This window comes from Ooceraea biroi, chromosome 7 (genome assembly GCF_003672135.1).
Source record: "Ooceraea biroi isolate clonal line C1 chromosome 7, Obir_v5.4, whole genome shotgun sequence".
NCBI lineage: Eukaryota > Metazoa > Arthropoda > Insecta > Hymenoptera > Formicidae > Ooceraea > Ooceraea biroi.
The window spans coordinates 11,970,621-11,985,692 of record NC_039512.1 but is presented as its reverse complement, the minus strand read 5'-3'; the positions used below and the strand labels follow the sequence as shown (position 1 = coordinate 11,985,692).

The window sequence follows — 15,072 nt, the reverse complement described above, 5'->3', positions numbered from 1 at the left end:
TACACAATAAACTCGATCATCATTTCTGCGAAGCAACATTTTAGCACACTTTTACACTCTAAAGTCACGAATGCTCACGTAAGTCCCGTTATTAACGCCACGTTAGGAGAAATTCCGCAACCGTAATCCTAATTAGTCATCATGCGATGCTCCATGCGTTAAACTACGTAATTGAATATCTCACGCGTCAGCCGAGTGCTTGAAATAAGGGTCAAAGGGGTAGAAAAAGAGGACAATTGATAATTCTTTTAGTTTGCTCGTGCTGCATTTCTTTCTTCTCCTCCAAGGAGCATGCAGCTAACGTTAACGTAATTTGGACTCTTTAAAATGCTGAAATCATACACTGATAAGACGAAGAATGTGTCATTTGCTCGACACTTTGCTAAAAGTACCTGCGGTGGAAAGTACAAATGATAGTGATAATTACATGTAATTACCTTCATTATCACTGCGCGATTATTAGATGACTCCTGATTAGTCACGGGATTTCCAGTCCGATACTATCCGCACGTATGTACCTCGACTGTACTCCATTCAATTACTCTTCTCGTAATTTGTCCAGTAAAACCCTGTTTAAACAAAAACCCTGTTCAATTAATCATGCGCTGTTTAACAAATGCTCGATTATCCGCGACTGTCACTATCGATTCGTTGTAACGATTAATGTGTAACGTTTGCAGATACATATACAGGGTGTCCCGGGTTTTAACCGACAAACTGCAGGAGCATATTCTACTAGTGGAAATAAGAAAAAATTCTTATATCGAGTTTGCTTAGAAATGCTTTATTACAAAGTTATAAACCAATATTGAAAAGAAATATGAGATAAGTAACAACGGATTTTTTCACAAAAATAAAAATTATCTACGCAATGATTTAGTGACGCATTTCAAAATGTTGTCCTTGCACATCGATACAAGCTAGACATCGACGTAGTACAGAATTTGTTACAGTACGACATTCCTGAAAATTTTGTTGCATCTCAGTAACTGAATTAGTAATTCGTTGCTTTAAATCTATCTGGTACTCTCCTGTTAGGAAATCTACGTCGATACTCTCGTACGGCAGCTCGTGCATTTCCGTCACAGAATCCGTACACGAAATCAATATCAGTGTATTCCTCATTTGAAAACACTTTTGGCATTCTGATAGTAATTGCTAGTTGACACGACGATTGAAATCTAACAGCTACTGTTGTGAAAGTAACAATCATACTGAATCGTTTCAACATAGTGAACATGAATACACGTAACATAAACATCTTCGACCTTCCAAATTCTACACTATGTTCCGTTGTTACTTATCTCATATTTCTTTTCAATATTGGTTTATAACTTTGTAATAAAGCATTTCTAAGCAAACTCGATATAAGAATTTTTTCTTATTTCCACTAGTAGAATATGCTCCCGCAGTTTGTCGGTTAAAACCCGGGACACCCTGTATATGTATATGCAGTAACAATGACCATACAGTGGCATTACCGTCAATAACAACAACATGAGAATAATGTTTTGAAAAATTAATATTAATTCTAGGAAGCTTTTATTTCATTGCTTCAATTTATCTCGATAAGCTGCGATTAAATTTTAAGCGCAGATGGCCGTGTGATGTCATGTTTGAATTATTTAATTTCTCAGCAGTATATGTGCAATGCACACATCGTACGAGACAAACAGACGTGTATATTCCAGGAAAGGATCCTTCGTTGTGGAATTTTATCGTCGAGTGTTGTGTGTGATATCACCAATGCACTGTCGGAGTAAGAAGAAAAGAGACCGATTATTTATATTTATGTTTTTACGTATGATGTAATCTTTCGATAATAATAATCGATGTGTATACATGTTTCTCGATATGTACCGAATGTTTGCAGTCTGTTTGCGACAAAATATTTACAAGATCTGTTTCGTTAAACCAATACAAAATATTTTGCGTTTATCGTTTTAAAAAGATGATTTCCGAATATTTTTACACACACACGTAAACAATAAAATTTATGTAATTTAGAATCAAGATATTTAATATTGCGATTTGATACTGAAGAAAAACAGTATCGAGCAAGAGATCCGTAAACGAAAATATTCGAAACAGAAATAGTTTCAAATATTGAAACAAACACGCAAGGTAATTAATTAGGTAAGATATACGACTTTTTCATTCCGAGTCAAGTGTTAACATGAATGCACAATCTATATAATTTATCTAATCGAAAGTATAATTATAGCAGAGCAAGCAACCTGTTGCGTTATTTATGGTTAAACTATTTTTTGCGTTCATTATTAACCCGTGGAACAAAGTAAGCGTAATTGGAAGCCTGCAGATACGGTCAGCACCAACTGCTTGAGTTGTGGTCATCACATTTATTTTTTCGTCATCTTGTGCATTTATTTACATTCGTTCTTCCCTCATATCAATCATTCGTCAATTCCTAAGTTTCACCATGCGCCACGCAATATTTGTGGCACACCTTGATAGCATCTTCCTGATGTGTTCCTTTTTGTCAGTTTTAGGAAAGATCTTACCCGAAGATCATGATAAACGTAAGGTATTGCTTCTACTGTAAAATATGGGCCATTTTTCGTGCAAAAGTATATGCAATTTATCTCAATTTAACGCTGTGATAATGCAGCGTAATACTGTGTCGTCTGACAAGAGATGAAGGCGCTGTGCGATGATAAACGCGGACGTGCTTGATTCTGTTCTTCAGTATGCTTGTGCCGATCGTAGGCGACGGATGCACATTGTCAGCTGCGGGTTTCTGAGCTCTTTGTGAGTGCTCCGGAAATATTAATAACGTGTGACGAAATGCCATCGGATGTATGTTCGTGAGATATATACTTATCGGCATTAATGTGGATTCCATCATTATATATTAAAATGATACATGTTAGCACGCAAGGATATCAATCGATAAATTAATTAAAAAAAAAAAATAAATTTTCTATAAACACAGAATCATGCGTTCGTAAAATGAGATGCGTTGATTCGTTAAGCAGTAGAAGTGGATAGTGTGAAGTGTGCATCTAGATAATAAAATGACGATTCAACAGTGAGATGAGAACTGTGCGAACTTTAAAAGTTATATCTCGAATTTTGAGATAAAAACCCAAATATCAGGTAAAATTCGTTTCCCTTAAAAAAATTTTGTTTATCAGGAAGTGTAAAGCTGTAAAACTCGAATCAAACGGGATTGAGAAATTTGAAAGAGCATGATAAAATCACATCACTATAATTAAGCTTATGGATATTAAATATTACTCATTAATTATAAATATTACTTAAAGTTTTAATATTGTTGAAATAACAACAGAATTATATATAGAAAACATTAAATAATTTTAAATAAAAGATTGTTAATAAGAATTAATGAAGAACGATCATGAAAGTCAAGCTAAACCTTTTGCAAAGCATTGTACATTCTTTCACTGGACTAACGTTTTCTTCAACTCTTCAATTTTTATTTCGAAATTGAGGTAAACTCTCTCTACAGTCCATTCCCTGTCCGCTCCTGTCGCAGGACGAGAGTGCGGAAAAATGACAGGGCTGAAGACAAAAGAGAGGGAGGATAGAAGAGGTTCTCTTGTAGTTCTCTTAGGGGGAAAAAAAAACTCGCCGAACGGGTTTTAAAGCGGGACAAGACCGGTACGGATATTTAACGTCCTCGCATATCGTAAATCTCTTCGAAAATATATAATTAGGTGAAGCGTGCCTATTTCGCGAATGTGGAAAATTTTTCATACACTGCTTTCGGTATTTCACCTCCCGATACATCTTTCACAGAAGCGCCAATTATCTCGACATTTTCCGCATTACGTTGCGTGCCGTATCGCAAATATATGTAATGGTTTATAAGATAAATACAAGACAAAAGGAGAGATGTCTATGTTTATCCGCATAGATGTGTCGTAACGTATCGATACTTGATAAATAGATAACGACTGAATCTTTTGCAATTTTATTCAACTATAATGGCATTCCAATGATTAGAATGTTATTTAATCGAATCAAGATTTCAATAATTCTTTCAACAACAAATTAATTTTTTTATATAATTTTATATAAATTTTTAAATAATTGTATAAATACCCTGTAGAAAGTAAAATAGAAATTAATATGTGACATCTATTTTATGACAAATATTTTTTGTTTTCTACTATGCGGGAATATTACATTGTTACGATAGATCTATCTTTCATCAATTTGTATTATTTTTACATGCATTTATCTATACACCTTCACGTATATATAATTAATTAAATTTAATATTACATTATATTGGCTTCATTATTTTTAAAAGAACGATTTTGCTATTTTTTTATTAATAATGATTAATAACGATGATGTAAGATTTCCAATATTTACGCGAGATTCAAGTTTAGAAAACGTTTATAAATAGATATAACTCTCCCCCTTTGCGTGAACCGTACACTGTCAACACAGTGTCATCTAACAAGAAAAATAAACATTTTGCGTAGGCTCGACCTTTCGAAAAATAACGTTGCTCAGAAAGGGAAGATATTCGAGCATGATCAGTTCTCACGAGTTGATCTCCTGACATTGATCGAAAATTTGACAATGATCGAAAGTTTTTCGATGTGAGATTCTACTATCCACGTGTCATTCGATCAACCTACACATCTATAGGTATATATGTGTGCAAACTTGTGAACCCTCGTGCCGAGCTTACACACAACAGACGAACATTTCCCGCTGATCCGTCCGATTCCTACGATGATGTCCGTGATACCAATGGAGGACGGTAACATGACGAGAATAAAGCAGAAGCTGATGAGCAACGATCCCAGGAAGGAAGAGACGAGATCCTTCCTAAACTTCTCGCGAGAGAATTTGAACATCTCGCAAGCTGACGTGGAACAAGGATACCACCGATCGCAATTAAGACCGACCAGGAATACGATCCTGAGTTTGATCGCCCTTGTGATCGCTGTCCTTTGCCTCAGCCTCGAGGGTTGGAGGTTCCAACGCGCACTGGTGAACACGCACGAAATCGAACAGCTGAAGAGGGACGTTGAGACCATGAAACATCAACTGTTGCAACAGAAACTCGTGAACGAATTGAAGGCCTTCGAGCAACAGGTGAGTACGTTTGATTATTCAGCAACAACGCGCCTGATCCTCGAATGTCCTCATCGGCTGAAGAAGAAAGACGAATTAGATTCGCTAGTAATTTGCTTGACACTTAGCTTTCGCGTACAATTAATGCGGATTTTTTACATGCATGCGACAAGTGTACTCGAATCGGATTGTGTTCTTCATGAGGAAATAATTCTAGCCATGAGCAGGCCATTGAACCCATCATATAGATTCTATACATCTATCACACGCGACTTATCATCGACCTTTAGTGCGATTCGCCTGTTGTGATAACCCTGTTTTTGTTTCTTTTTTAGAATCAGACGAAACTAAAACAAATGCTGAATTCGCACTTGCAACTGTTAGAAGAGGTAGGTTCGGAAAAGATAGCAAAGTTTTCTTTCCTTTCTTTTTTTGCTCATCTTTCCCATGCCCGGAGAGATGACCACGGGATATAAAGTTGGACAAACTTAAAATTAACATAAAAGTAAACAAAAGAGAAGAAAGAAATGTTATGAAAATTATAAAACTTTATAATTATCATTTGTTTTTGAGTAAAACAGGAATATCATCGAAAATAGCAATGTGAAATTTCACCAGTCGAAAAGAGAGAAATCAAAATGGTATAAGTAAGAATAAGAAAAATATAGCATGGACACTACATCTTTTTCACAATTATCAATTATTCACAGAATTTACTAACTTGATTTAACTTATTAAAATAACTAATTTAGTTCATTAACTCATTACAAATTTCTTAAGCTTGTCGGCCGCTTCGCGTGTGTGTACAGTTTATATTTTGTATTTTATCGAATACGCAAAGTTGATGTGCACGAAACGCCAATTGACTTCGACGTACATGCAACATCAATATTCATACGATTTTTCGTGTTTGACGTAGTAATTCAGCGAACCAGAAACATACGTGGAATTAATATCGCTATACATTGAAGTTACAGGAAAATTCATAAATGCACCTATTTTAGTCAATAGCAAGATTTCTGTCTCCAGCGGAATTTCCCGCTATGCGACATCGTTCGTGCTGCTGTTAGACGCAGCAATTATTTTAATTGCCATTCAAAGGGAAATCATATCACAATTGCTTATTACGTATACGCTTCCTACTATTGGATGATCGCTAATGGATAATCCCGATTTAACTTTTGCGATCACACAATTGTTAATGGAAAATTTCTCATATGTGCAGATCGATCCATACAATTCAATCCTTTTTTTTTTATAAAAAGCATGCTCTATTTGTTATAAAAATGCGTGCATTTTCATAGTCAAATGAATTTGTAGCCATAACATTTTAACATAATAAGTATTCAATAAATTTAAAGACACATACTTTTTGCAACTTTAAACATATGAAAAATTCGATGTAACACAAGATAGATTTACATGATTTTTCAGACGCGTTTGCAATTAATGTCGCTATTGAATGAGCACATTTTGCAGCTATATGGCGGAGGGTCGATCGGAGATAATGATTCAAGCGAAACGGACTTTGATTATGAGTCTAATTACGATGAAGATGACGATGACGATCACAATGACGACGTTGATGGTGACGATAATGATAATAATGATGATGATGATGAAGATGATGATGATGATACTACATCGCAGGAGCACCCTAGTAACTACCATATTCCATCAACTAATGCTTCCAAGTCGTCTGATCTTTCCAAAAATACGTCCACATCGATATCAACTTCCGAGTTCAAAACTTTCGACGAGATGATTGCAATCATCAGCAAAACGCATCCGAGTGAAGGAGAGATTGAGAAGTATGTTCGAAAATATCGCAAATGAGACGCCAACAGTGTCTTTTGTAGTAAAACAGATTGGAAGTGAAAAGAAATATGCAAATTCATAATCTACCAATTATAAATCAAGAAATATCAAGAAAAAATTTCATCATCTAAATAATGTCATTATAATCTAGAAACTTGTAATGTTACAAATTCACGCATGATTTTGAGATCAGCAGAATTACGTTAAATTATGTTTACTTTATAAATTATGTTATATAGGAATGCCGATCACATCAGTGAAGATCAAGAGAAGATCGACAATTCAAACAGTACCAAACACAAACGTGATACACTCGCGAAGGACATCGCGAATATGAAACACGTTAAGAAGAATTCCAAGACAAAAAGATTTGTAAGCAACCATAACGCAGTCATTAATGACTCTTCAGCAGATACGATAAAGTTGGACAACAATCGGACAACCACTCCATACGGGATGGATCCTAACGCGAGTGACGAGATGATTTACGATGCAGATGATTTTGATTCAATATCGTAAGTATTCGAACATCTAAAATCAATTAAATGACAATTAAATATATTTCCATTCTTTAGTAAGAATTTCTAAAGTTTAGATCTTGATAGACAAATGACTGAATCTGAAGTTGCAACTACTAAATTGTTGCACAGAAAGAGGATTCGAGGAAAGTTTTTTCAATTTTTTTGATATTGATTTTTAGAAATAGGTTGTTGAAAAGTATAATAATGACTATCAAAGAATTACCTACGTAAAGATAGAATTATTTAAATCAAATATAAGAATACATAAATTAGATTAATTAGTTTTTGAGAGATGTATATTTCCCAAAAAGGAATACTATAATTAATTAAACGAAGACAATATTTGCCTGACAGAGATACATTCAAAGGCTGGGGACAGGGGACGACTGACAATAATGGAACAACTGATGGGCAAACCACGTATCTCGACAACACGTCGGACAAAATCAAACATTCACAGGTGAGTACAACAGTCGATAATATTACGATTATTGCGCAGATGAAATCGCATATTGAAAGTTTTATGGTTGCATCGAGTGCAATGATACAAAACTATTGCAATTGCTATTAGGATTCTAAAAAGGATTCGAAAAAATCGAGCCGGAAATTGACCCGAAGAAATTTACGTACACCACGCCAGGTCCGTGCGATTCATTACGGCGCAGACAGCACGCTCTTTTCGAGTAACGACGAACATACCGGTAACGGAAGGGTGCGACACAGTAGTGGTGTCTTCAAGGCCTGGCGGCCGAGCGATTGGGTTGCTGATCTTGGCATGGAACGATTCTTCAGCCTCGCCGCTGATGGCAAGCTTACCGTACATGAATCGGGATTGTATCTAGTGTATGCGCAAATTCATTATCTGGATGAACACGATGAGAACGGTTTTCACCTGCTAGTGAACGACAGGCCTGTTCTACAGTGCATGGTAATAATGAACTAAAGAAACTAAGAAGAAAGCTATGAATTTTCAGTAGAGGAATAATTTTACTAGCACTATTATATTATATATAACTTATATTATATATAGTTTATATTATTGCTTATAATACTTTCTTGTCATTTTAGAAGAAATTTCTGCTAAAATAAAATAATGAAATTCTGTTAAAATAATAATATATATATGGCATTTGTTTAAATGTAGCAAGAAATTATGTAACAACGTAAAATAACGAATATAATTTACAGGTGTACAGTCCAGGGGTGGGTCATAAAAGTCGATCGTGCTTCTCAGCCCAAGTGATTGTTGTTCAACCAGGTGATCGTTTGCTCCTGAAAGAAGTTGGGTCTGAAAGATATACCCTCTTTCAACATGACAAAAGTTTCTTTGGAATGGTGAAGCTTGGCGAAGTGAGACACATAAAGCGCCAAGAAAATACGAGTAAAACACCTTAAAATTACCGATCCAATACCAAAAAGAGCACAAGAGAATGTTGTAGTTATGAATCTCTTAGCTGTAAGTTAGCACAATTTGTACCTAATGTAATATAACATCATCCTTAGCTTGCGAATTATTTTATAGTAAACTCGTTCTATTTTGCCAAATTGCCAGATTGCCAAATCCTTGCTATAGAATGTTTTATATTATAAGTCTCTTTACATTACGTAATGTATCAAGCTGTTTTATTTTCGTCTTATGTTTCTATATTTACAAAATAATATACATATCTAACAGAGATAATATATATATTTAAGAAAACATTTTTTTATTGGAATATAAATTTTATAACTACACAGATAAGCTAAATAAAACTCTATAAAACCAATTATGTAATTCAATTCTCAGTGGTAACACATTTTATTGCACATTTTTTTCGTGCAATATAATTTCGCGCGATGACTCCCAACCGGGATCAAATCCCCTGGCGAATCCATCAAATCAACAATAAAATTTGGCTTTATAAGTTTCATTGGAAAACCCTTTGATCCATAATCCTTCAAATACATATTTTCTGTTTTCCATCCATCTGAGTCTTTCATCTGCAAGAAGCTCAATGAAACGAAATGGTGCAATAAAAAAAAAGAATATGTCACTAAGGCGAATAACAAGAATTACTTGAGGTAGCGCTATTTCGACCCATGATATACCGTATTCCCCGCGCACCAGAGCCACTGGAAGGCACAATCTATCAGCCATTGCCTTGAAGAGCAACGCTCGTTCGAGGTAGGAGCCTACACGAAGTTGCCCAAGAGGAATTATGTTCGTTTCTAAGTGTTCCCTAATTTCCTTCAAGTGAACCTCTAGCTGGTGATCGATACACCCGATCTCCGGATCAAGTCCGCACATTTGACGCGCTACAAATCGAGCTAACGTTTTCGCACGAGAAAGAACATACGGAACACCTATCAACTCGGCGTCTGTTGCACTGTACACATTACGTCATACGTAAGAATTTGTTATCTAAAAGATAAAATATAGAAAAGGTCGCTTTGAATCAAATTTTTGGGAGCTTTACTAACACATCTTTCGACTCCGCTGCTAAAATCATACATTTGAAGTGTTCCAAGTATTCAGTAAAATGTGGATCGCATTGTAATCGTTCAAAGTTTGATCCGAATGTTGTATTTTCTACAAAAATATTTCTTTTATTACTTTTCATTGTGGAATGTATAAAATATTTGTGCAACATATTCCAATATTACTTTTATCGAAAACACGAAGGAAATAGACGATAATTGAAGTTAATTTTACAGTATAATATCTGTTAATATACCTCTGACAGTCTCTTTATTTTGTAAAGCATTTAATGTTCGTGATTGTATAGAATTTACTACGTAAATAGGCTCTAGTGAACAAGATTCAAGCTGCCAGATATCATCTAATATCGGAAAACTAAAAAGTAAAAAATTACATTAACAGCATGAATACTAATAATAAGAGAGAATTTTGATAAAATATATAATAGTTGCTATATATAATATTGTAATAATGCAAATTTACATACGGACACACGCTTCTTCGTAATACGTAAAATCCATCTTGCGTAATATCGTTTTGAGTTAAGCGTCCCGTAAAAGCAAATTTCATTGGCAAATGCGACTTAAAAAGCGTCTCTATGCAAGTATCCCATGAAGGAATCACTCTTGAAAACGAGCGATTATTTAACATGCTGCACAATATGATATTTATCTTTCATGATATCAAAATTGTGGAATATTATACTATCGTCTGATCGAAAAAATGTGATATACTTATAAAATTTTAATCATATATGTACATATTAGAATTTATTATTTTTTTCATAAATCAAAAGCTTCTGCAGTTTCCTTAAAATCCGCTGTAAAATTGTAAGCGAAATGACGTCAACCTACTATGAAAGGAGCTTGTTTTCCACAAAGATTTTTGCTGCGACTAAGTCTACAGAAATCACTTGCACGAGCTGTATTGCAGCGTTTCTTACTGAAATCGAGTGAGTGTTAGTAATTAGAGAATATAATCGTTGGACTCCATTCGCTTTGAGGAAATATTGTCTTCCATCCTTTTCCAAACACAGCATAGAAAGTAGATCGCAGCAAACAATCTTAAGTCCGTCAATAAACGGATAAGTTGACTAAAAAAATGGATAAGTATATTTTAGAGAATGCTACAGGTTTGAAATTTGATTTCACAAACACATGTTGAGTATGCATAATTATTAATGATATTTAAAAATGTAGGAAGTGCATAATATCCATTATTTTACCTCCAAAAGCATGCAAATTGTATCAACAGTGCCAAAATTAAGCAAAATGTTTTTAAATGTTGGATGACGCGCTATAATAATCAGAACTTCAAGAGCAAGAATGCAAGTTTCTACAGGAACCTGTTCTACAAAGTTTTTTGCTAATTGCAGTAGATAATCCTTAAAAAATATAAAACTAATGTTATTCATATATTTACAGATATATCTGTATCAAACATAAAGAGAGAATATGAGAGGCAGTCTGCAATACGTTGGGATGTTTTACACAACTTACTTGTCCATGCATGTCGGAAAAAATATCGTAATTTCTAATATCACTCGTTAATAATTGTCTAAGTGCAAAAACAGCAGCATATCTTGCGGACCATTGCAAGTCTTCTTTTTTCACTAAATCTAATTGTAAGATAGTATTATTTTTCTAATTTCTTATTTTATATAATCATATAAAACGATTCTTACGCATAGTAATCAATTATGTCACCTAAAACAGTTTTAATAAATTTCTTGTTTGTGAGTTCTTTTGCGGCAGGATTGTAAAGTGCCATTTTCCCAATTCCAAAACAAATAATTTCAACAATATCAGATTGCGTAGATCGCTGCAACGCATCCAGCAAATATTCGATAATCTCATACGAATGCAGGACCTATTAACATGATATTGTAAATCACGCATAGTTTAACGTATAATATTTTAAGTTTTCGCAAATACATTCCATTTATGTTATTTATAAATCATATTTCATGTGGAATTACTTGTCTTCCATTTGGCGTGTTTGCAACATGCAAAATAATTCTAAACACTTCTGCAAAAAGATTTGAATTCACTGTACGTTTTGCATAGTTAAATATTTGCAACGCACCTCTGGCGTTAATAAATTCATCCGCAGTTACAATATTCTCGGTAGCAAGATGCAGTATTCTTAGAGCTTTAATATGTAAATCGACCCATTCAATATTCTGTATGGTACATGATAAATAAAAAATATAGATAATTCAGATTAAATAAAATTAAAGATATTATTTATACATATATGTATCACATAAAAATAACATAAAAAATGTTTATAAAAAGGTAGAGATATATATTTTACTTCGAGAAAATCTAGTAGCACTTTAATGCCGTTTGTTTCTCGGAATAAAGATTGTACATCTTCGTCTCTGTTCCTCGCAATTATATCGGCGAGTATATCGAGTGCAAGATGCTGAATCTCCAGGTATGGCGATTCAAAGTTTTCATACAGTAAAGAGAAACTGAGTCCCTAATGATAAAAGATAGAAATCATGAATTAAGAATTTTTCGCAAAGTTTTTAGTAATCACAGCAAACCTTAGTTTTCGAAATATTGCGTGCACCTACGAGATCCTGCATTAAATTATGCAGAATCTCCATGTTATTCCTCTTCACATCTGGATCCGACGACTGTATCATTTCAAAAAGAAAATCCACGTTTGGACAATGATTCGCTAGAAGAGCGGTACCGTATGGATCTCCGGATAGTTTCGCGAGGATTGCAGAAAAATATTCTTGCATAAAAGTATCTTTCTCGTTCGTTAATAACTTTGCAAAATGTCCCACATAATCGGATTCGATTAAATTGATCATCACATCTGGTACTGCTATCATTTCTGCCAATAATTTTGCAGCGAACCTGTGCTTATTTAAGAACAAAAATATGTTTTCTGATGAAATATAATTTTACTAAACGAGATAAAAACGTTAAAGTTGAATTTCATTACACAAACCTTCGAATAAATAAATGCTCGTGTTCGATAACAGGAAGAACTTTGCTCACAACGTCGAGATCAAAAAGTATCTTTATGTTATCTTTCGATTTACTAGCATATTTTGACAAAGCTTCTACAGCTGCCAATAAAATGGGTTCTTCTTTAGATTGTAATAATGATATTGCCGTATTTATGTCTTTGGTGTTGGGAAGAGCTGGATTAAACGAGCCATCTACTTCGATTTGTTTCGGTCCTAGTTCTTTCTCTTGTTGCTGATCGCATTTCTTCTACAAATATAATGGACAAAATTTTATTTTTTAAATCAGAACAGCACAAGGAAATTCCTTTTTATACAATAAAAGAAACTTTTTATCTTTACATAATTTTGCTGTTTGGATTTACAGGAGATATTTTAGTAAACAAGATAAAATCTTACCTTTAAATGTATTGCTTGCATATTACGGCGCAAGAGAATTCTCCGTTGGCGCAATATTTAATCGAGATTAACTAATAACTGATTAATGAAAAATAATATATCAAATTGCTGATATCGCGCGAAGATTGCTACAATGTAGAATGTAGGTTGATGAAACAGTCACTGGGCATTAATCGCATTAATACCCTTGCGGCAAATGTGAGAAACATTTAATGAAAACTTCCCAGCAAACACAAAATATAACTATTATATAACACAGAAGTAACACGTAATATAACAACTGTTATATGTTATTAATGTTGAGGTTGCATAATTTACTTTGTAACTGCAATATAACTGCGTTATAAAACTGTTATATTGCTCTGTTATACATTGGTTATAATATAACAGTAATATAACTGAAATATGCGATATTATATAACTGTAATATTTGCATATTATGTCTATGTTATATATCATTTTTAACATTCAGATGTCGAGTTGTCCGGTAGATGGCTTCGTTTCTCGCATGCAAAATATAATACAAAATATATATAGGAACGGTGATCACGGCAGGGCACAACTTGTATCGTAAGTCCATTTCTACGATGAAGTGGTACATTTTTGAACGAATAATAAATAAGAGGAAAGTACGAACTTGTACATAACGTTTAGGAAAATAAATTAAACATACACCTGTAGTTGTAGAGACTAGAGAGAGGAAGAAAGAATAAATAATATATATTCCATTTATATAACATTTAAATAACATTTTAGTAACACGTTATATTATTGTTATATTACTGCAATTTCGTTTGAGTGGGAAATTACAACTAACATATACGTTACATGTAACGAACATGTTATATTGCGTGTTACATTCTGTTATATTATGGCAATATTATTGTTATATGACTGTGTTTGCTGGGTTAGATGATAAGAAGCATGATGATAATTATTACTATGAAACGTATAGTTACTTACTTATTAAAATGTGCATCAGTGTGACGAACGACGAGTTGTATTCTCACACGTTACTATGCACTTTATGTTAAATGTTGTCTCATCACCCACAAGCAAATCGCAATTTTATCAAGCAAACGTAGTTTTATAAGAAATTACTTAAAATAAATGCAACTTATAAATGCAAATAATAATAATAATGCAATTCAGAATTAATAATGGCGGCCATTTGAAAATGTTCACCAGAATTGCACGGCCATTTTGATAGGCGCCGAGAATTAATGCGACAAAATTCAGCATAAATTTTAATATTTGCGATGCAAATTATGCATTATACGGCACCAATCTAAACAATTATTCCTATCTTCCTCTTTACCTATTATTATCTTGTTTTTGTTTAATGAAAATCAGTGTGATCTACCAATATTACACATGCAGTATCGTTTCTTTCAGTACTCACGCGCGAAGTAGCTTTCAAAATCTATCACGATCCACCGACATGAAAGCAGCCACCATATCTGAGCTTCCATTCGCCGCCTCTCGTCGATTACACAGTTTCACAGTCACACCGAGACGCGATATTAGCCTTCCGATTAAACGAGCATATCAAGAACGAGATTTAGGGTCGCTTGTTCCAATCTCTTGGTACACTAACCAACAGTCAAAACATGTTTGTTTTTGTTTCTCTTGAAGACAAAATATAGACAGATATATGATTTAACTGTTAGCTTACCAGGAAATTGGAACTGGCCGTTACAAAGTTTGGCGAACGTCAAAGTACACGCACCTCGAGCACGATCTTGCAACCGTTATGGCGCGTTCGATAACTGACCCGTGATTCAAAGCATATCGAAGCACGATATCGAAGCGAT

At 34.1% G+C, this 15,072-nt stretch overlaps 2 protein-coding genes across 7 annotated transcripts; one reads left to right on the top strand and one right to left on the bottom strand.

Moving 5' to 3' along the window:
* The first annotated feature begins 2,691 nt into the window (after positions 1-2,691).
* Positions 2,692-9,179, top strand: LOC105279798 (protein PFC0760c). Of its 6 annotated transcripts, none has more exons than XM_011339827.3 (8): positions 2,692-3,117; positions 4,645-5,097; positions 5,412-5,465; positions 6,511-6,887; positions 7,134-7,409; positions 7,770-7,875; positions 7,987-8,343; positions 8,604-9,179. In XM_011339827.3, the coding sequence occupies exons 2-8, from the start codon at positions 4,732-4,734 to the stop codon at positions 8,808-8,810; spliced, it is 1,743 nt and encodes a 580-aa protein (XP_011338129.1). In that variant the 5' UTR covers positions 2,692-3,117; positions 4,645-4,731; the 3' UTR covers positions 8,811-9,179. The 6 variants fall into 6 exon arrangements, with proteins under 6 accessions (XP_011338129.1, XP_011338127.1, XP_011338128.1 ...); XM_011339825.3 differs by having other exon boundaries at positions 4,476-5,097; XM_011339826.3 differs by having other exon boundaries at positions 4,397-5,097.
* Positions 9,025-13,279, bottom strand: LOC113562269 (armadillo repeat-containing protein 3). Its single transcript, XM_026971103.1, is given in 13 exon segments — positions 9,025-9,816; positions 9,872-9,984; positions 10,130-10,248; positions 10,361-10,525; positions 10,728-10,966; positions 11,099-11,257; positions 11,373-11,491; positions 11,580-11,742; positions 11,852-12,055; positions 12,190-12,357; positions 12,425-12,746; positions 12,841-13,109; positions 13,259-13,279. Coding segments are annotated over 13 exon segments (2,583 nt in total). The 3' UTR covers positions 9,025-9,294.
* Between the last annotated feature and the right edge of the window lie 1,793 nt (positions 13,280-15,072).